At 39.8% G+C, this 23,709-nt stretch overlaps 1 protein-coding gene across 4 annotated transcripts in view; it reads right to left on the bottom strand.

Annotated features, from left to right (window-relative positions):
- COL28A1 (collagen type XXVIII alpha 1 chain) overlaps positions 1-23,709 on the bottom strand; it is a 175,576-nt gene that overhangs the window by 5,652 nt on the left and 146,215 nt on the right. For 3 of the 4 annotated variants that reach the window (XM_079151795.1, XM_079151794.1, XM_079151793.1), the window contains exons 28-34: positions 22,605-22,673; positions 21,977-22,057; positions 21,855-21,890; positions 15,658-15,694; positions 13,452-14,000; positions 11,850-12,007; positions 36-82 (exon numbers count right to left, since the gene is read on the bottom strand). In XM_079151795.1, the coding sequence (XP_079007921.1) occupies positions 36-82; positions 11,850-12,007; positions 13,452-14,000; positions 15,658-15,694; positions 21,855-21,890; positions 21,977-22,057; positions 22,605-22,673 (977 nt within the window). The remainder of the gene's footprint in view (positions 1-35; positions 83-11,849; positions 12,008-13,451; positions 14,001-15,657; positions 15,695-21,854; positions 21,891-21,976; positions 22,058-22,604; positions 22,674-23,709) is intronic. The other variant, XM_079151796.1, reaches the window with a different exon arrangement.

The raw sequence follows: 23,709 nt of genomic DNA, 5'->3' as shown, positions 1-23,709 counted from the left end.
AGGAAGGCTTCCCTTCCTGTCACCCAGACCCCAACTAACACTGAAGGCTGTGGGGGCTTAACTTCAGAGATATGTTGGACACCTAAGGAACAAATAATCACAACTTCAAAAGCAAATTTCTGGGACCAAAACTTTCAAGTTTCATCTAAATTCATCTTCTGTAATGAAACCAGGAAGAAAAGTTTTTGCTGGAAATAAAGAAAAATCATGTCAGTTTTCTTGACCATACTCCCAGCAGTTAGACAAATCTTTTAGGGTAACAATTGTGTTCTTTTTTTTCCCCCCACTTTGAATCCCCACTACATGAAGTCAAATCAATGATTCATCTCAATCCTGGTCCAGTATGGTCATTTATCCTTATAAGGCCCTCCCTTGTTTGTTTGCTTGTTTGCTTTTTGTTTACTTAAATAAGCATATTTGTGAACAGGGTAACATAGTTTGGGATGCTCTTTTACCCAGGATTCCTGGAAAGCTGTAACAAAGAGCAAGGTAGTTGTCATCTTTAGTTGCTCTCTGCTACCTAAGCTGTCCTGCATTTGATGCACACACACACACACACACACACACACACACACACACACACCATGGAGGAAGGGTTAATTAATTCTAATACTTGTGTATGTATATTTTTAAAGTTATTAAAGTACTGCTACATGAGTCAGAGCAAATATTTCCATTAGAACTGGTCATTGGCCCTACATAAAAAGCACCCAATTCAAATACCATAGTAACTTTTCAGTGATTTCAAAACACAAAGTGGTTTAAATGAATGTACCTCGTGCATACCTCGAGGTTCCTCCTTGTTTCAGAATGACCCTGTGTGTAACATGGCAATCTGAATACCAACTTTTGCTGCAATCATAGAACTAGAGACTTGTAAAGGCCAGAAGAAATTTTTCTTAGTCCCTCCTGCATTATGGAGAACTGAGAAAGACCCCATCTCAGGAAAGAAGTACCATAGTTTTTTGCTTGCCTATGTCATGATAAGCAAGAAATAAGAGTTTGAAGAGTAGTTTATCAAGCATTAAAAGCCAACTGATCTTAGTCTACACCTCAGATATGCTGTCTACAGGGTGAGAAGGTGCCTTCAAGTGCTCTGGGCAATAGGTTTGTCTTAAATGAATGAACTCAACCTTTACATCTTTACCTGACTGTTCTGAGACCACTTAATTATTCTTTATGTCTTGTAAGCTTAGGAATGTCTGGGTCTTTTCTCAGTCACGTGGTCATTTGGGAATTTTGACAACTGTAATTTTACACCACATTCCAGAATAAGCACAATCAACTTCTTTTATAAATGAAAATATTTTCATCAATCTTCCGGCTCAACATACTTCAGATTATTTGAACAAATACATAATTGTTATGGTTTGTTATTTTTATAATTTTCTTACTTATTACAAAAGCAAACATTCATTGAAAGGAATTTTAGAAAACATGGACAAGGAAAATGAAGAAATAGAAATCAGAAGTAATTCTACCTCCCAGAGATAATCGTTATTGATATTAAGGTATGTTTTTTTCTTAGTTTACATGCATAACTTTTTTAAATGCTGCATGTTTCTATGCTTTGCACTATTTTCCTTAGTATATATTATGATCATTTCATATATTTTATGATGACTGCAATACTATTTTAAATATAAAATATCTCTAATGATAATGGTCTTTTCTGAAATTTCTTTCTTTCTTTTTTTTTTCTTCTGTTACAAACCTCAGGGCTACTTTGTGGGTTGAAAAACATATGTATGCAAAGCTTTGAGACAAAGTCCCTCCGAACATTTTTTTTACAATTTTGTATGCTCACTGAGAGTGTGTTCCCTAAACGATTACCCTTTACTAGCTTTTATGTTTGAAAAGATATATAATTACCAGTGTCATTATTAAAAATTCTCCAGCTGATCTACAGAACTGTGCCACAATCTGTCCCCTCTACACAATATGGTCTCACCAGCCACTGTGACCCTTTGGGGACCCTCCATTCCTCCTCCTTCATTCTGCCTCAGGCTCTCAAAATTAACCCTTCACCATGACCCATTCAGAGTTGCTCTCCATCTGTAAAACTTCCATTAACCACTCAGTACAGATTCTCCTCTTCTAGATAATGCACAAACTCTTCTGACTCTCCAATCCGTGACTCTGATTATACAGAATGCACCCTTTAACCCTATATTGAAGCAGGACATGCCAGCCCCCAAATATGCCACTTTTGCATATTGATTATTTTGAGGCAATTGAGAAGAAGGAGATGCAGAAAAAGCTATCTGCCCTTTCACCATTTGACTAAAAGTGGGACCTAAATTTATAAAGATGCCCTTCCTTGTCTACTGGGAAGGACAGTTAATTACTGGAGACCACGCTAGATTCTTAGTCCAGAGTTGGCACTAGAGAACTCTACATAACTAACTCTTATCTTCCACTACTTCCCCCATATATTCACCTTCCCACAATTTGCTACCCTGAAAACTCAGAGTCCTTTTTCTTTGTCTTGTCACTTCTTTACAAGTTTATTGTTCTTTTGTTAGGATTCTATACAAGCCTGGCAGTGCTAACCACCCCTTTGAGTTATTCATCTCTGAATGCCCTATGTGTTGTGTGCTGCACATGTTAATAAACTTCTGTTTGTTTTCCTCTTGTTAATCTGTCTTTTGTCAGTCAAATTTACAGAGCTCGAGGCAAGAGCTTAAGAGGGCAGAGGAAAAAGAAAAATGTTCCTCCCGCCACTATTTTGTACCATTTCCAGTTCACATTTATAAACATCACAGCCCTGATAAGAGAAATTGAACAATGCCATTTGTTCTTTTTCTTTACATCTTCCTTTTTTTCCCTCTCCTTACTTTCTCTTCTTTTGTTTCAAAAGCATAGAGCAAGCAAATAGTAACTACTGAATAAATTCACAGTGGGTCAGAGTCTCTTACACTCTCTTCAGGCCAAACTTAATAAGGATATGCAAAAAAAGAAAGAAAGGCAACTTTGGATTACCCAACTCGTCTAGGCTTTAAGGTCATAGTTTTTAAAATAAAAAAGATCAGCCCTGGCATAACCTTCCAACTCTAAGAGGGGGACTTAAGTACTCATAATTAACCAGCAAAATAAACACTGATTCATGCTGCCTTTGGAGAGGAGGACAGAAAAGAGCTCTGGCGCGTAAACAAATGGAAACACTGGTTATTTATGGGGGCAGGGTGTGCTCTCAGGTGTTTGTTATATTCTCTGTTCCTTTTTATGCACAACCTAAAATCACAAGCTTGCCTACAGGTGTGCATGTTTCTGATACTGCCACACAGGCCTCTCTTGGTGGGTTGGGATGATTCCAGCTTCAAGCAGGAACTCAACGTAGCAAAAGGCACAAAAGAGGAGTCTCAGGGCATGTGGCGGCTGAACACTGGGGTCCAGGACTGCTCCATGCAGCTGGACAAGCAGATCTGTTATCATCCTTCTCTTTCAGCCTTCAAGCTGATCTTTAAGCAGAGGAAAACAGACTCCACCACATCCTCAGAATATGAATGCATGAGCTAATGAGGATCACTGACCAGGAGGCACACCATTCCAAAGGTCTTTTGGTTTCTGATTTCCAAACATTTGCCTCCTAATTCATTACCCAGAATCTTTTATATATCACAGACAAGCTCTTCAACTCTGAGCTCATGTCTGCTCTGGATGAATGCTAATGATTTTGTGCGTTAGCCCTGTGTTCAGACTCAGGCTTGTCCCAGCATTGCTGGTCAAAATTTCTCCCATTTGGGTGTGAGGATTCTGCTACTGCCAAATGGTCCATGGCCAGCACCTTCAAGGTGTCTGTTTCTCAGGAGTCCTCCTTGATGGACTCTTCCCAGGTGAGAACACTTCTTTGCCAGGACTCTCAGCACTTAAATCCAAGTACTTACATAGAAGGTTCTTTATTTGTATTTCAAGGTTACAAGACCTTCAGGAACACCTTGAGCTTGGGCTGCACCTCCCAGATTTCCTGCAGCTTTGGGACATAGGATTTTATTCTGTTTAACCCTTTTCATACATTAGTGTGATGCCTGCTGGTATGGCACTGCCCAGTACATGATTTAGAACACTGTAATCATATATTTTAGGAAAGAGAACATTTTGATAATACTCCTTTGTTTTACAAACAGACCTGGAGAGAAGAGATGATTCAGTCAGATGTCAGGCAGCTATCAGATTTCACTTCCAGAATTTCATTTGTGGCGAAATAACACTATAAACTAAACAACAGTCTTTGAAAAAGTCCACACACACTAAACAGATGCATCCTAATTTCAGAAGTGAAACAGGAAGAATACAGTCTTTGGCACTGAAGGAATAAAGTATTTAGCTTCAGTATGGAGACTACAAACCAAATTTTCCAGGTATAGAAGCGTCTCCTATTCTAAGGGTAATAAATCTATTATCAGTGATTTATGATGCTTAGCCAGCATTTCTACATAGCAATGATATTAGTTTTTATGTAGGGTTTTATCAAGAATTTGAATTTTTGAACACCATGATGAAAATATTAATTTTATTTTATAAACGAGTAAATTATAGTATTGACCAATATAACCATATGTGTATATGTGACTAAGTTAAGGCCATTTGTAAATAATTAATTAGGTCTGATTTTTGGAAGTCCATTTTATTTTTGGTCATTGGACAAATTAAACTTACCACTAGGTCTGGCCCCATGTCTTGAGGTTTTCAATAGCATCAATTGTGGCTTCTGAATAGTAGTCAGTACACTATGATGGAGCAATCTACACACATTTATTTACATAGAATATTCAAAAAAAATTGAGATGCACTCAAACATTTATGCTATTTCTCCTGTCACAGAGGCTTAGTACCAAGCTAAAATATATGCCATTGTGTTTTCAATCGTGTTTTAAAGAAAATTCAACCAAAATGAAATGATGTGTAAGTGAAATCATTTGATGAGGTTATTTTTAAAGGAGGAAGCCTATAAATAAAGTGACACAATTAACAAGTATTAAATAAGCTAGAAAGGATGTAGAAAAGAAAGACAAGACACAAATTATGACTATAATAATATAAAATATGACTATAATCACATAATAATGTGATTAATATGGACGAGAAATGAAGAGGTCCTGATCTAAGGCAGCAGAGGTGGGGGGAGGGGAGGGAGAGCAGTGGTGAGTGGAGGGAAGGTGACAGCAGCAGTGAGCACCAAATACTGTGAGAACAGGCTGCCGACCTCATCCCAGGCTTCTTGGTGGACACCTGACTGGTTGGTGGGAAGGAGAGGAAAGGACATCTGGAGAAGCAGCACTGCAAATATATTCCACGATGAATGTCTGTGGAATCCCCAGGCATAGGCCAAAAAATGTGACCATGGAGGCCAAGGAAAAGGTCTAGGACTTTTGGACTAAGGAGGCAAATGTGACAGTTGTTGACGTGTGCCACACTGGAACTCAGAATACGAATGTGGAGGAAGAGGAGAAGCAGACTGAGGACAGATCTTAGAAAATTAAGACTGATATGTAAGGGGTAGGTGGACAAAGATTACCCCCAACAGTGATTGATACAGAGTGCTCAGAGGGACGGTAGGAGAGCAAGAGAGGGCTCTCAGAATAAAGAAAACAGCTTCAACGAAACAGTGACCATGGCATTACATGCAGAAGAGAAGCCAAGGAAGGATCTGGCAATGGAGGAGGTCACTGGTGGCCTTTCTAGCGGAATTTCAGTGGCATAGTAGAGGCAGCAGCCTGACTTCAGAGGGTTTCCTGAGTGAATGGGAAGTAAGAAAGCTTTGAATGAGTGACAATGAGAGGGAGAGGGTTGTTGGGTGGGACCAGGAGGTGGAGAAAAAGGGAGAGGAAGGACAGAGACAGGGAGGAGGGAGAAAGAAACAGAGGATGGAGAGAGGAGAGGGAACAAAGAGCGGGAGTGAAAGACGAAGAGATAGCAAAGACCGACCTGAGGAATAATTTTATCATACAAAGATAGAAAGAGATAGGATATTACCAAGAGGGACATGTAAATTAAGAGAGGGTTAGGGTATTTTTTAGATGGGTGAGTCTGAAGTCTGTATACTGACTCAAGGGAAGAAGTGTGAAGTATTAGTAGGAAAGGTCACATCAGTGGAGCCAAGTTCTGACCTTACAGGAGGTAGAAGGGAACAGGCCTAAGAGCACAGGTAGAGGATTAAAAGGTGTCACATCAGAGTTGAGGATGGAGCCCAAAGTAAGATTTTGGAAGGAAACATTCAATTCCAATTTCAAGTCTGAATCTGTTTAGTGCTCCAGTTCTTCAAAAAATTTCCGGTGGAGACGGATCTCAGAAGTGGCCTTATTTAGATGGATCTTGAGATGGAGTAAGAAACAAAAATAACAGTGGGGGAAAGAGGGTAGGAGATGGGAGAGATGGTGAAAGTGAAATAGAGATGGAGACGTTTGACTAAAATAAAACAGAAGTCAGACAGAGAGGGTGGGACAGCCAGCCAGCAGTCAGCTGCGAAGCTAATTTTCTGTAATATATGTTGGTACAGAATGTACATTTTCTTCATGGAAATGAGGAGCCTGCATCCTAGACTTAAGACTGGCAGGAAGAATCAGGATGCTCTCAGAAGAACAAAGAGACTAACAACGCCCCCTTATTCCTCCACTACGCCTCCTCCTGCTGGGCTAACCAGAGGGACTTCCCACGCCAGCTTGGCTCTATCAATCACTGGCTTGCTGTGGAATCGCTCTGCACAGGAATGCTGCAGCCTCCTTTCTACAGAGAGGAAGAAGTCTTGCTGCTAGTTATCTAAGTTACTTGCAGTCAAGGAATAATTTTTCACAATACACAAAAAAGAAGCTTTTAGGGCATATAGGGTTTCTTTCTACTTTTTCAAGAGAAAAAATTATCTAAGGTATTATAAGAAACCAGCTCCTACAAATAAATTGACTATCATTACTTTATTTATTAATGCATTTAGAATTACAAAAAAAGTGACTTCTTGCAGGAAATTAATATGCTTATGGACTTAATGGACCATTACTGGATATAACCAGTCGACCTGATAAAATGAAGTTTACTTGATTTTATTGCCTTATTCCTATTTAGGTCTTAGAAATTTTAACTCAACTGACCAGAAAGAATAAATGACCATGAAGTGTTAACATTATTAATCCCATAAAATATAAGGATCTTTTTATGTATGTAATCTTTTTATAACAGTATAATTGTTGTCCTTCATTGAAAAAAAATCTTCAGATTTCTCTTTTAGTTCAGTAATTGGTGTAACATTCATTTGGTCAATAAGCATTTATTGAGCATCTACTGTGTGTAAAACAAAGCACTACTTTAGATGATGAGTGTGTGAAACAAAGCACTCTTTTAGATGATGATTAGACAGACACTAATCATGTCCTTAAAAAATTTAAATGCACTAGGAAGGTTAAAACACATACACAAATAATTATTAATAATATAAACGCAATAGATTCCAGAAGAAAACATAAATTGTCCAGAGATTTCAGGAGAGGGACAGTTCTAATGGATATACATATGTAGCTTCCTGAGACTGGCCTATGAGAAATGCAGAGCAGGGGGCTGCTTAAATGTCACAAACTTTAGAAGAATATGGGAGATCTTTCTGCTTTCCATATTTCCCAACATACCTGTTCCCAGATACTTAGAGCACATCTAAATCAGGATCAAGTCTCATTCCACAGTTAGATATAATGCTTAAAATGCTGGCCCTTCTTTGAGGTAGAAACCACAGGCTTAGATTGCACATTGAAGTGTGAATAACTGATGTCAGATTTTCCCCTAAGAACAGATTTTGGAAAGAAATAGAAGAAGAAAGGACAGAGCTAGGTGTCTTAAGTAAGGACAACAGAGAAAGAAAAAAGCAACACAAAAAAGGAAAATGGAACTTCTGAGATCATTTACTGGTTTTGCATTATTCCCAAGAGTAAGCTAGGAAACAACCTAAATCATAAAGACAGTTGGGTAGGCACAGAAATATAAATGTTTTTATATTTATATGTGGGTAGATTGTAGAGAGATAGATGGCTATCTCAGATTTAAAGTGAATATAAACACATGCATGTTTGTTCGTATTAAATATCTATTAAGAAACTAATTGCTTTAAAATTCACAATTGACTTGGTGCTTCTGCAAAGAGCGCCAGTGTGAGAAGGTCTAACAACAAGAGGGGCTATCTAAGAAGTTCACATGCATTGCCAGCACCTGCTACCTCAAAGTCCTGCTAGACAGATGTGACCAATGCTTGGTTTCCTCCCTGTGGCAACTGGTTTTATAAATCCAAATTATTTTGGATTTTCTCTTCTTGTGCCTTCCCCTCCCCAGTTACTAGAATGCTTCGTCTGCTATAATCTGTTAAATGTCACTTGCCTCTCAGAGTCATCAGATTCCTGCAACATGACATCGTAGACATATGGTCTTAATGTTCCTCATTCTGTATCGTAACATTCTTGAATGTTCCTCAGGCACTTTACATGGTACAAACTAAACTTATATTATTTCTTTAAAAACCCTGTCCTATAATCTCCATATTTCAATCCAGTCTATCTCCAAGCCAGGCACCCAATAGTCATACCAAAATCCCTCCCTCTCCCTAATCCCCAATCCATTCAATTGCTAAATTCTGCTAATTCTGTCCTAGGAAAGGCTTTCCTACCTGTGCCTCTATTTTATTCCCACTGCCACTGCCTCAGTTTAGGGCCTTGCTGTCTCTTGCCTGGACAATTGTACCTCATATCCCAGCCTCCGGTTTCTTCATTTCCTCTTCCTAATTGTCTGTCATACTACAAAAAGGGTTATTTTTTGGTGAACCAGTATGACCATAGGACCCTTACTTTACAAATTCCTCTGCTGTCTCCAGGCTATCTAGACTATAGATGAGGTTCAAGCTCCTTGGCATGGCCCATAAAGCCATTTATGATTAGTCCTCAAATGACCTGTCCACTTTAACTCTCACCATTCTGCCACACACACCCTAGGCTACAGTTAGACTGAACTTGTCCCCTTTTCTGGAAATGCCATGCCCCCTTTGAATCCTCCTTTGCCTACATATTATCTGTGCTAGATATACCCTTCCTCCTACTTTTCCTTTGAAAAACTCCTAGTTATTGTCAACTCTGGGATCAGTGCCACCTCCTCTGTGAAGCTTTCTGTTATGGACTAAATGCTGCATTCCTCCAAAATTCATATATTGAAACCTAAACCTCAGTGTGATGCCACTTGGAGGTGGGGACTTTTGGAAGTCATTTGGTCATGAGGGGGAATTCCTAAAAATGGGATTAGTGCCCTTTTAAGTAGAGACAGAAGAGAGATGAGCTGTCTCTCAATCCCAGAAGAACACGGCAAGAAGGTGGCTATCTACAACCTCATCAAATGCTAGATTTCAGACTTCCCAGTCTTCAGAACTGTGAGAAGTGTTATTGAAGTCACCCAGTTCATGGTATTTTGACCCTCAGTCCGAGTCAACTGAGGCACTTACCACTACTCTCCCTGAAATTACTGCACCAATTCTCATGCTTCATCCATAGCTCTGATAAAACTCTGAAAGCATCAGGCATCTTGTACTCATTTATCTCCCTCATAGACCGTAATCTTCTCTCAGGTAGAACTATATCTTAAGAGCCACCACCTAGCACAGCCATAAATGATCAGTATGTGCTACTGAAATTCATCAGTGTTAATACAGCAAAAATGTGATTCAGTGATTATAAGGAGTGCTCAGTTTAAATACTGCTTGCCAGATGAAATCTGAGCTTGGTCTTTTTTAAGAAGACATTAGAAAGCATCTAAATATCTATTGGAAAACTGATTGTTTACATGGGTTGACTAGAAGAGGGACAAAGTGATAAGTCACACAAGCAGGCAAGATCCCCAGTAGTAGACAGAACTCAAGAGGAGACAGACTGTGTACATTATTGTCTATAATTTACTTTAAAATGCCTGGTACAGACCAGGGCCCACAAACCTCTCTGAGTCAAGTCTCAGTCTCCCTCTGTTTTTATAAATGTTTTTGTTTTGGTGCTGGGAATTGAATCCACAGCCTCATGCATGCTGACCCACAATCTGCCACTGACCCCAGCTTGTCTTTATGATTAAGTTTTATCAGTACACAGTTATGCTCATTCATTAAAGTATTATCTATGACTAGTTTGTGTACTTCCAGGACTTCAAAGTAATTGGAACAGAAATTGAATGGCCTTCAAGCCAACAGTGTTGAATGTATGAACTTTTATAAAAAATAAAGTGTGTTGACCCAGGAGTAGACCACATGGTATAAATGTGTGCATTGATTTAAAAAAAAAATCCAGGGGCAATTTGTGTAGTTGTAATTAGTCATCTTGGAGTCAGTGTTTATGGGAGTCAAAAGTATGTTAAACACCTTTCTGCTCTTTTTGGAACAGGTATTAAAATCTAGTGAGTCCTATAGTCTGTGCCCTTAGGATTAGTATCCTAGGCCTGAAGGACCTTGGGTCCAATCACTGATCTGATGTTTCTTGAGGCCTCAGTTTAACTATAAGGTGCTGTTAAAATATTTGCCTCTTTTTCTTTCTTTCTTTTTTTTTGGTTTAAACGCAATCTAGGGATTGAACCCAAGAGTTTTTAACCACTGATCCATATCCCTCACCCTTTTTACTCTTTTATTTTCTTTATTTTGTATTTTGAGACAGGTTCTCCCTAAGTTTCTGAGGCTGGTTTTAACTTGCAATCCTCCTACCCCAGCCTCCCAAGTCACTGGGATTATAGGCAAGCACTGCCATGCCCAGTTCTTTTTACCCTTGTTCGTGATTCTCTTTCATTTCAATGAAGCTCTCATAAAAGAATAGCACAAGGGCCAGTCACACTGGTGCATACTTGTGATCCCAGCAATTTGGTTGGCTGAGACAGGAGGATTGCAGGTTCAAGTCTAGTCTCAGCAATTTAGTGAGCCCCTAAGCAATTTAGCAAGACACTGTCTTAAATTTTTTTAAAAAAGGGGCAGGTGGGTATTGGGGATTTAGCTCTGTAGTAAAACACCCCCTGGGTTAAATCTCTAGTACCAAAAAAATAAAAGTAACAGGGACTTAATCAAACTTGAAGAACAGGGCATGACTGTGTGTGCTCACTTGCTAAAGGATGTCCATATGTGTAGCAGACACCAGTCTAGACTTACTTTAGTTATAAATTGGTGAGGAAGAGATTGTAGCAGTCACTTACTAGTTTTCACCTAAAATAACCTACTAACTGCTCATGGTATGATTGGTTTAAGACAGTTTTCAGAAGTTTGCTATAAGGACAGTCACATTTACCTCGAAATTCATTCAGGGGTTAGTTATTTTCATGCCATAGGACTGGGAAGCCCTGGATACACCACATGCATGTACAGCCTCCCTTCCACCCCCACTGTGAGCACAGAGCTGTAAGCTCAGCAAGCAAGAACATGGCGTGGAGTGTGGGAGAGTGGCCAGCTGGACATGGGCATACTTCAGAAAAAAATTTGACAGGATACAAAGTGGGAAGTGGCTGTACAGATAAAGGAAGGAGAGTTTTGGCCTGGTATAAACAAATCTGCAAATAATGTATTATTAACCTGTTCTAGTGCATGTGATTGCTTTGGTAGTGACAGGTGTGATACAAAAATAATATTTGCAACATTTAGTGGATAATTACTTATCAAATATGGAAAATTTAAAAACTCCCATATTCATATTTATAAACCCTAGAGCTGTTTCAGAACTGGAAATCTTGGGTCAAGGAGATAATATTTGAAGCCAAGCACATGAATATGTTCATATTCCAGTGTTCTGACAGGGCAGAACAAGATGGCCTTTGATGCAAAATAGAATACACCATTTTAAACTCGAAAAGTAAGCAAGACAGTTACTTACTGACTCAGAAATTTCTTCTGGAGGCTCTGGAGTAGATTCACCAAGTTCTTCCCCCAACACCCCAAATTCAGGTTGAGATGATGAAGAACCAAAAACTTGAAAGAAATATGAAGGAAAATCCTCACAAATTTTTGTAGACAACTTTTGCTTCAGGATGTCTTTTAAAAGAAAGCAAAGGGAGAAAGTAGGAGCAATGAAGCATTACTTAAAACCTGTTTATAGCAATCAGCACTCCCCTTAAAATAAGAAATTCCCCATTATTTGAAATCAACTGCTCAAGTGAACTGATTTAGAAAGCATTTTTTCATTATCTGTAAAAGGTTATTTGAAATAACTTTATTTATTTTCATAATACACAATAGCACAAAGTGGCAAAAGAGGAACTTAAATGCTTATTTAGCCAAAGTGTCAGTTAGCTGTGAATTACTCTATGTAAAGGGTTAGCCTCATCCACATTAAGTTAAATAGGCATTTACGTCTGATTTTGGGGATAGTAAAAGGCCAGCTAATGCAATGTAGCAAACTAAAAACTCCTTCAGATAACATGATAAAGCTCTTTGGTTATTAAAATTGATTTTTTTCTGAAACATGTATTATTTCTGGCCATTCTAACACATGAACAGCTAGTGAGATTGATATCAGATCCACCAATTACCAAGCATAGTGTTGAGGTGAGCAAGCTTGGGGAAGGAAGGAATAGAAAATGGAAGCTTTCTGAGCATGGTATGCTACCCCTAGGGCTGGTGGTGCTGGCACTGAGGCATGGACAGGGCATGAGGCCTGGACAGTTGGTGCCCAGCCATGTCAGGACCCACTCCCAGATAGATAGATGGTGGAGGAAGTACAATGACAAACTGAAGCCTGCAAACACATTAAGCATAACTTTTATTTCACATGTTTTCCAGATCTGGGCCCTGCCAGCAATAGTCATCAGTTTCCAAAGAACTGGAATATATTTCATTGTAAAGTGATACCACAATTTAAACATAGATGAGTCAGGATATTAGGTGGTTTCATTAGAAAGTATCAGTTTATGTGAAAGGGTAAATTCAGCATAGGGAAGCCCAACCGATTAACATTAATATGATGCTTATCTAAAAGGTTGTTCTCTAACATAAATTCCTGACATCGGCAGAACAAGCTCTCTAACTAATCCCAATTACTTACATTTCTCATCTCTTTAGTTTACTGTAACATTATCATTCGACAAGTACCTTTAACTTCATTTTTATTCGGTGGTGGTTTCCTGCCTTGCTCCATTCCTTACTCTAGTTAGGGAACGTTTTGAACATTAACCGGTCTTAGCAATATCCCCAAGTTCTATTCTTTTTTTTCATTCCTGTTCATTGACCATGGACACTGCAGTTAAACAACTCCAAGGTCAGCTCGGCCCTTAGTATGCATGAATAAAGACATGGTATTATACCCTCCAAACTGGATGTACTAAACCTTTTTTTTGAACCTTGTATAGTTTATAGTTACAATTTAATGTTGCATAAGCCTCATTAATCTCCTGATTTTCATTTTTGGACAGAATAATCTAGTAATATGGTATTTGGAAGAACAATGTAAATTCCTATCTTCTGGGGCAGTCAGCCTTACCGTGCAGGATCAAGAAGTCATCAAAGTGATATACATGCTGTGGATCAGTAGCAATTAGATTCATTTCATCAAGGAACATGTCAAAGTTGGGATCACTTTTCTTCACCACCCCAATCACAAATGTCTCCACACCAGTGTTATTGGCTTCTTTCACCACTTCTGTCAGATTCTTTTTATCTCGGGAGTCTGTCTGTCCATCAGTGATGACCAAGCCCACCTTCTTTACACCTGGCCTGGCACCCTTGAACATGTCATTGGCTGCTTGCAGGGCAGTGGCTGTATAGGTGCCTTCCCCCAGGTACTGCATGTTGTCCACAGCCAGCTTGAAGTCATCTTTGCTAGAGAACTGCCTCAAATCAGCCACCTTCTCTACCTTATGGCTATAGTTGATTATGCCCATGCGGGCTGTGGCAAGGTCCACAGCAACCCGGTCAGCCAGAGTCTTCACAAAGTTTTGGATGATCCGGAAGTTGTCTATCCCTACACTTTCTGAGCTGTCAATCACAAACACCAACTCCAGTGGAGTCTCTTTGCATTTACGACCACAACCTAAAAGATGAATGTTGAGACAGAAAAATTGCAGGAATGAAACCAAACCATCACTGATTAGCACCACGTTGGGAGAAGAGGGGCAAGAAAGGCAAAGATGAACCTGGAACCTGAACTGCTATCCTCCTTTCCTGTGACTGTGGGAACAGCTGACATCTGTCTCCCTCCAGGTTTCTAGACTTCACTCAAGATTCCATAGCAGATTATAAACACCTATGTGTTCATTTCTTAAATCAAAATATAAAATATTTTTTAAAAGCTAACATGCCCAGTGTGTGCCTTCCTGATTTTATTAGTCTTCCTCTAAGAAGTAACTACTATCCAAAATTTGTTCTTCATCATTCCAACATCTGTACTTTATCTACATCTATATCCTTACATGAAACTGGAGATTTGCTCTCTGGCATGGATGAAGTAATGGGGTGAGAAATTTTAATTGTGGGGAGGAAGGATTGAGGCCTTAAACTCTACACAAGAATAGCTGCCCATAACTATTCTATTTATGACCAATCACTCACAATGAGGACTGTAGTGACTTCCACATTACAAAGAGGCCATCAGCACATCTATGCTGTGAAACTCTTTGAGGGGAGGGATCCCAGAGAGCACTGGCCAATAAACAGTTTTGGCTTAAGTTAGTAAATAATTGTGAGTACCCTGAAAATAAAAATTATCAGTTTTTTAAAAATATATCTCATCTTGCCCAACAACAAACCACAGAAAGTCATCAGAGAACTGGTGTTATCTTCACAGGGCTTTTAGTACCCAGAACCCATGTCCACATCAGCCTGTCACCATAGAGTTCCAGGCTGGTCCTTAAGTCCAGAAGACTTTTAGGGGACCAGCCAGTTCCCTATATGGAAAGACAATGATATCCCTGCCTCCAAACACAGGAGTCTCTCTCTTCCTTATTTCATTAATTTCTTGCCTTTGGCTGATCTCTTTTCTTTACTTCCTCTTTCTGGCAACTATTTTCCTCCAGTATGTTTTTTTTTGTTGTTGTTGTTTGTTTGTTTGTTTTGCGGTGCTGGGGATTGAACCCAGGGCCTTGTGCTTGCAAGGCAAGCACTCTACCAACTGAGCTATATCCCCAGCCCTCTGGCAACTATTTTAAGTCTAAAGTATTCTATGGTGGACTCATGTAGCTATCACTGTGAAGCAAAACGAACCACTAAAGGTCCTCCTGCCTTTGAGATCAAGTATAGCTCTAGAAATCATGTTCAAAACTCAACTCAAAAACTTCTTGGCTTCAGGAAAAACACAGATACTAAATTACCAGCTAGACTGGACTTATGTACCAGTTGGTATTTATAGTCATATTTCCTTTTGTTGTTGTTGTTGTTTTGTTTGGTTTTGTTTTTTCCTTCCCTAGCTCAGGTAAATGTCACAGACTACAAATGAACACTGAGCTTACAGAAGGCCAGGCTACCTGCACACACTAAGACAGGAACATCAGGCTCCCAACCAGTCTGCAAAGACAACTTCCTCTGCTCAGTTAGTGTTCCCACAACCTTGCTCACTGCTTCCTCTCAGTTTCTCACTGACTTTTCACACTCCTCACTAGCCCCATGATACTCATCCTCTGAGGGAACTTCTTATCACACCAACACAGACCATGGCGAGAATGGTACCTTAAATGGATGGACTTTTTTCTTACCACATATTTTAATAATAAGTTCAATGATTTCTTCTTTCTGAAGAGAAAAAGGAAAATGTATTAGCATTAAATGTAAGACTATAGTATTTTTTTCCCTAGAGTCTTAAAAGTTGTCTTACTATAATCAGCAGTAAACCATTTAATGTAATCCTTCCACTGCAGAAAAATAAACAGCACAGAGGTTTAAGAGTTGGACATAATATATCATAACTGAAATGAGGTTGAGTTGTGAAACTTAATCACTCAGAGTTTTGGGGTTCAAATTGCAATTCCAGTATTTATCAGCTTGTAACCTTGACTATTAGGTGACCTACCAGTATCTGCATCTCAGGGCTGTGGTGCAGATGGAATGAGGTAAACACACAAAGATCTCTTAGCTCGAGGTCTGGCCCCAGTAAGTGCCCTACAATAGCATGGTGCAGACATGCATTCAGTAATGCAACTTAAATCACATGTGCTGAGCAACTAAGGCATTCACTGGAATATAAAAGAGCTCATTCCAGGCTGCAATCCCTCCTATTTCCCTGTACCAATGCTCGGTTTTGAAAGATCCCTCCTCAGTTTCCTACTACTCTCACTTTGGTTCTTCTATGAAATGTCTCTGTGTTTCTTAATGTTCCTTCCTTCATCCTGCAGTACATCAGCTCCACAGAAGGGCCTGGGATGACATGGGTACCAGAAATCAATCTGTGACACCCTGCCCTGTGTGGCATGTTTAAAGTATCTAAGATGAGACTGCAGAAGGCAGGAGCCCACATTTGCCAAAGACATGAAGCTGAAATAGATGATTAACAGAAGCTTAAATTTCAACAGGAAGGAGCAATGGACCTAATCTAAGAAGATAAAATTTAATAGATGCAGGAGTAAAGTTTAAGGAATAAATCTATAATGACACAATTGGAATACAGGTGACATATCTGGTAACCTACAGTGTAGGTGGGATATTTTAATCAAATTTAATTTTTTAAATTATAAACTGGGCCAAAAACAATGATTCCCAGTAACTAAGTAAGAAGACCCTCTAATACCATATTGAGTTACATTATAAAATTACATAAAATGAAGAAGTCAACAATGTTTTTGCAGAACTTGTTATACTTTTTCATGTTCAGAGAGACATTTAATAAATCTGTTAGAATGTATATGGGAAGAGAAAATATATAAATTTTTATTAAATATAACTAGAAAGTGAAACAGAAATTTATGTTTTTATGTTAACCTTTTAATGTGGAGAAAATACTCTATACCAAATTTTATGATTATAGTTTTGTACTTAACCTTGTATCATAATTAATTTCCCATACTATTAAATGTTCTAAAAAAATCTCTGAAGTCAAAAGTGTGATCACTTTTGGCTGAAGAGCTTTCTGATGAATGCTGCTAACCTATCCTTCAGAAAACTTATAGTAACTGACATCTCCAATAGCAATATATAAGAAAACCTATCTTATTTTAGACATGCAATGCTAGTTGTTGTTATTTTCTAATCACTACAATTTGGTAGAACAAAATATTTCATTGTTTTAAATTGATTTATTAGATTGCTAGTGAAATCAAATTTTATTTCATATGCATGTTTCCATATTACATTCTTGAGCATATAGTCTTCGTATATACTCTGTCCCATTTTCTTTAATTGTAAAGTTGGTCCTTTGTTGGCCTGTAAGAGCACTGGATATATTAAGGCTGGATTTTAATTCTTTTCAACATGTGTTTATGGCGAGTTTAAAATACTTTAATTTGTTATATATATACACATATCAACCTTTTCCTCATTTTTTTTCTATTAAGTGATTGGATAGTTCATTCTTTCACTAAAGTCACTGAATAACTACTTTGGTTACTTGGTGCCAAAACGAAGGCATCAAATTTATTCCATTAAAGGATTCACAGTCCAGTAGGAAGTAAACAAATAGGCAAAGACTTCTGTAAGTGCTCCAGAGCCAGAGAATCCCAGGATCTGCTGGAGTTGGGGCAGTGGTCCAGGAAGCAGACTCTGACCAGTTTGGGGTGGATGGAGGCAGGAGGAAAATTCCAGGCAGAGGGAATGTCACTTACACAAAGAACACTGCATTATAGTACTTGAGTAAACCGGTGACTCAGGGTTTATGGTAGAAAGAACAGAAATGTAGAAGTCAGGGAGTCTAGGAAGGTCTTGGTTTTACATTGAAGATGTGAACTTGAACCTGCATACATGATCCCTAAAAGCAGAAGAGCTCTGATCTCACTCCTATGTAAGAGAGATGATCAAAGCAACTGGTAGAAGGGTTTGAGGTTCCTAATATTTCAGGTAAAGAAAATGATACCAGAGGCAGTGGTGACAGTGATGGGTGGGGAAGACAGGCTTGGAAGAACATTCAAGATGGAGCATGAAGGAAACTGGGCAGTAACTGAAAGAAAGGGTGAGGGGAAGAAGGAGTCTAAGAGGAGGCAAACATGGTGGAGGCTTGTTCTGAGGTAGGGAGGAGTGGAATAGGGGCATGTTTGGGACTTGTGAAGATGACTGGGCCTGGATGAGTTTGGTGCATCCCCAGGATGTCCAACTGGAGACGACCAGTAGCAATAGGATGTAAGGTCTAGTACAGTTCAAGTGACAGGCAGATTCAAGATATGCTCATGTATATTTAGTTGTTCAAACAGGGACTACAGTTAGATTGCCTGGAATAGGGACGCTCAACCATGATTTAACCAGTGTGACCAACCATTCCCCATTCGACAAACATATTCTACGTTATGATTTTAAAAAAATAATAATTTTTTATTCACCCTATGATTTTACTGTGTTGTTCAATTAGCCTTTTCAAACTGTACATCACCCTGCCTTTGGCAGCTGTCCCTCTATGAGAGATTGAAGGTGGGGAAGAGAAGACTGGGAGCAGTCACTGGGAAATGCCAACACTGAAGGGACAGGTGGAGTAACACTCATTTTACATAATTTGCTGAGAATTATAGTATTTTCCTCTTAAAAGAGTTTGTTAGTCTGGAATGAATCTGTAATTGATGGCTATTTAGGGGATACATTTGTTCAGGAAGAGAAGAGGGTAGAGAAAGAAAAGAGGCCTTCCAAAGGCAGCTTTCATGGGGGAGCATCCTGTATTTGGCAGGAGACAGATCGGCTCTAGTTAAAAAGCCCTGCTACTTGCTCACTAGGTGACTTTCAGTATATTGCTCAACCTTTCTATTTGAAAGGTTATACTTCATCAGAAGATCAGACAATACTACCTTCCATGGAGCTGCCATGCACATTAAATATGGGTATTAGACATGAGAAAGCCTTGCCTATTGGCCTGCCCCATTTTTTTTTTTTTTTTCACACCCTTATCCTCACCAATCCTACACTGCATTAGGCCTTGGCCAGCAATCAGGCAGTGAACCCAGTTCTTACTCCCAAACTCCATCTAAATCCCCTGAAAATACGTGATCCTTGGCTACCTCTTGGGTGGGCCCAGGCACATAGGCCAATGCTGTTGACTCTCCAAATTAGGAATCCTTTGGGCTGGGGTGGATGGAGAGTGGAGAAACATTCCAGGCAGAGGGAGTGGCAGTTACACAAATCACATTGCATTACAGTACTTGATTAAATTTGTGACTCAGGGTATGTGGTAGAATGAAGTTAGGTGTATTCAGACTATGGCATAAAAGAGGGGTTTATGCACAGCATGTCCACTTCCTTTGGACCCAAGGATTTCTCATTAGAAGGAGTAAGCCTTCTGAAGCTCTAGCCCTAAGCAGCTGAGAAAGGTTGGTACTGATGTAAAGGAGCCTAGCTCAGTGCCTGTCACCTACTAGATTTTCAATGTGTTCTTTTTCCCTTGACGCTTCCCATCCTGCCTGCTCTTTTTCTAAAATCTTGAAAACCAATGTCAACAAAATGACGTCTCCATTACTAAGGTCTTTGCTTCATGGTTGAAAACCCTGCACTCAACAGATAAAGGCTCCCTTGCTCCACACACACTGAGGCGGGGAGGTTGGTGGGGGCAAAAAGACAGTCAATATAATCAACATCTACAAAAAAAAATTTTTTAAAAGACAGTAAATATAAATAATAAATAATTGGATCTGATCAGGAAGGTGGGGGCTGGTCAGAAAGAAAATCAAATGCTGCCATTTCCCCTTCCTCCTTCTAAAGCCCTTACCCCTCTCCTATTCCAACCTGTTGCCAAGGTCACCAGACCCAGGAATTGTTCCTCCCTGCAGGGAGTTGTAAACCACTTGGGATGCTGCCCCCTTCCTGCCTGAGATCACTCCACCCTTGGCCCTTCCAGCCGTCTGCTTCTCAACTTTTGGCCATCCCACTGGTATCTCCCAGCCACTAGTCACTTACACGGGATGGGAAAGGAAGGAGCAAGATAAAAGGGAAGAGGGCAGGAGAACAAAGAAAATCTAAGACTTATAAAAGGGGCAGGACACTCCCACTTCTTTGGATACCAGCTAAGGCCCCCTTCTCCCTTCTGGGAGAAGTCTGTTTCTAGTCTTTAAATAGAACTTGCTTTCTACACCTGCCTCCACTTTTCTCCGGTGTTCAATCTTCACAGCTGGAAAACAAAATTCCTTGTCACTGGCAACCGGCGGTGTCAATATCACACATCACTGTGTGCTCTGGACTCTCCTAACCGCTTCTGTCTTGGCATTCATCATAGTGTGGGTGAACCAACACGCTGTCTTTATCCCCAGTAGGCTGTGAGCTCCTTGAGGGCAGGGACATAGACTCTCATTCTCTACTATTTCCCTAGTAGCTCTCAGAGCCTGACTTGCTACACTCCCTCAAAATACGGGTGAAACAAATAAATACATCAGCAAATGAATGGATGAAGAATGCATGGGTGAAGTCCAATTCCCCATGCTGGGACAGTAGGGGAGGGAAAGTTCCACTGGTCATTTATGTCAGGTTGGGATTTGAGTAGCTGCATGGAAGGGAGCAAGACGACAGGTGACTCACAGCTAGAGCCGAGAGAAGGAGCGGGGCCATCAGGAAACCCAATTGGTGCCAAAGAACAACCCATCCGATGCCAGGCAGATAAACCTCAGTGGTGTCTTGCAACCGCCGACAGTCAACAGAGTCCCAGCCGATCCCCCGCCACCTCCCCCACCCCCACACACAAAACCCTCAAGCCTTCCTCCACCTATTCTGGCCTATAAAGACCCTGGGCACCCTGGGCCACATGCAATTTTCTCCAGCTCTCCACCCTGATCTGTACCCAGGAGGGCTGGGAATTTCCCCTGAGAGTCATATTCCAAAGCTTGCTTTGGCCACTTTTGTCCATCTGCTCTTTGGTCACCCACTCTCAAGCTTATAACTTACATACGCTTTTCCCTGCTGCTTTTTTTTTTTTTTTTTTTTTTTTGGTGGGGAGGAAATTATTGCACATGTAGCTGCTTCATCCACTACAGGCATCTTTGGGGTCTAAGGAAAGGAGGGTCACAATTTGTGCCTCTCCGTTCTTGTCAGCACCTGAACTCCCACACCCTCTCACTTGGATTTTCCTGGCACAGAACATAGGATCAGCATCTCTAGACCATGACCCAGGGAAAAAGCAACAAGGAAAAGAAGAAAAGGTCCCTTTTTCTCTTCTACTCCAGGAGGTGCAGTATCTTCAAACCAGACAAGAAAGAATCAGAAAGGAAGAATGAGAATTTGCTACAGAGATTCTAGAACCTTCCCTTCCATGCATGTTTAAAGAGTCAGTTTTTTGTTTTTTAATGGTGTGCAGAAATGAGCAGGAAAACATGAATGCTTGACAGATATTTGTTGAAAAAGTAAATCAGTGCATAAGCATAATCCCAATTTGGTGCTGCTGTTTTCCTTGAAATACTTCCTAAAGGAACGAGTTCAGGAAAAAGAACCCCCATTATGAGATGAGAAGGATCAGATAAAATAAGAAGTCGTTTGGTTTCTTGTAAACAGCTCAATTCCTTGTTGCCAATAATAGCAGTGTGATCATTTCTACTGGGGGAAAAGGGAAGTAGTCACACCTCTATCACAAGGCTGGCCAAGGCTGCCTGGTGTAATTTCTCCTCCACAGTCCAATGCAATTATATCATGCATCTAAGTCAACACTGGGCTGGTTGCAGTAACCATCATTTAAATAGTGACTAGAATCCTGCATCCAAAGAATTCATAATTCTAAAGCTAAAACATGAATGCAATAATTTTGCAAGCACAAAACTCTCAATTACCCTCTAGAATAGATACTCACTGTAAGTCCTGCGTCTCCTTTTGGTCCTGGTAATCCCTACTTAGTACAAGAGTAACAGTTAATATAGTTGGAACCAATCATGAGTATAGAATCATAATGAAACTTTTTAAATCACTTCTTGCCTGTTTTCCTGGAGATCCTGGGTCTCCAATTTCCCCCCTTTCACCTTTCTTTCCCATATCGCCCTGTTCTCCATGCTCGCCCTTTAAAATATGATAAAAAAAAAAAGATAAGTTTAAAATGTGAACATTAAAATCAAATAGAAAAAACCCTGCAATTTAGTTTATTTGAAACTGGTATCTCTTCAAGACCTGGGGCTCTTGTTGATACAAGTATACGATACTAAAAAAAATTGAGGGAAGTTTGTTGATACTCCCTTAGCCATCGTCATCTGATTCATAACGAACCAGAGATCTCAAAATAAAGAGATGTTCAGGGGCCATATGATCAGCTCATCACCTTCAGAGAAGGTTACTGTGTAATTGGCCAGATTCCTGAGTTACCTATTAGATCCTGCATGTGTGTTGTAAGGATTTATCCTTTTATTGCCTGGATTTTAAGAATGAAGGCAAGATTTTATAAAATGAGCACATTTACAAGTAGAAAAGGTAATTAATGCACAAGTTTCCAATTCCACCTGAATTTCTGAGAGTGGTAGGAAGAAGTGTGATGTGTATGTGAGAACTTAGTCAGAGTTAAGCTATGGAGATCTCAAGCTGCAGCATTTCTCTAAGATCCTGAAATACTCACCTTCTGACCTGGGAGGCCTTGGCCCCTGGTGCCCTGTGGTCCTGGAAAACCTCGAGGTCCTTGTTCTCCCTATATAGGATGTAAGAAAGGAATGTATCTATTAATTTTCCAGGTTGACTGAGTATTGGGGGGTTAGAAACACACTTGCTTCTTCAAAACTGGATTATAGCATCATCAGAATCTTGGGAGATGATGTAAACACAGGTATAGATAAAGACACAGGTATAGATACACTATATGTATGTATAGATACACATACAGTCAATGGTTTGCTAGTAAATACTGAACAACCAAATCTGGGGAAAAAGTGAGGGCCCTGGTTATTGTATTAGCCTGTTTCTATGGTGTAAATACTCCTACCTTTGTGATTTTAAGCCATGAACATATTAACCTGTTCACAAATAACAAATAGCTGGGTTTTTTTAGTTGCAGTGTTAATGATGGAATTTCATCTTTACATTTTTCCATATTTATTTATATGCTAAATGTACATATTAATAGCAGGAGGGAAAAAGAAGATATAACAGCATTCTCCCCTGGCTATCATAAAGGAGTTGTTCTTATAATTCACTACATACCATTAGTTCCATCTCTGATCATTTATAGCAACATGTAGGACTTTTATTCAGTTTTCCCACCATATCTTCATATCTTCTCTTGCCCTACCAATCCACACATGTACAAAGGGGCTTCATGATGTTGGATCCCAAACAGAAATAATCACTACCAAATAACACAAAGTCATCATACTGATGCTATTTGTATCCTATACTGATCCCTACTTAACTCTTGGTCATTACTAGTGATGAGTCTGTCAAAGATGATGGGCTCCTGAGGATTGATTTTCCTTCTGTTATGGTACTCCAAGGTACCCTGACCAATCCCAACAGAATCACTAGTATTCAGGAATCAAATTCCAACACCCAGCCCAACATCATACCAACTTAATGAGAATCACAGGTTGAGATACAGGCAAAATACGCATGATTGCCGTAATTGTGCTGAGGCTTGATAACCACTACCCCAGAAGGTGTGATGGCATTTACGAGGTAAATTCTGGGAGGCGGAGGCCGCAGGGTTGGCTTGGAGACTGCTGTAACTGGAC

This window comes from Sciurus vulgaris, assembly GCF_902686455.1.
Source record: "Sciurus vulgaris genome assembly, chromosome: 8".
Taxonomy (NCBI): domain Eukaryota; kingdom Metazoa; phylum Chordata; class Mammalia; order Rodentia; family Sciuridae; genus Sciurus; species Sciurus vulgaris.
This window is presented reverse-complemented; position numbering and strand designations above follow the sequence as displayed.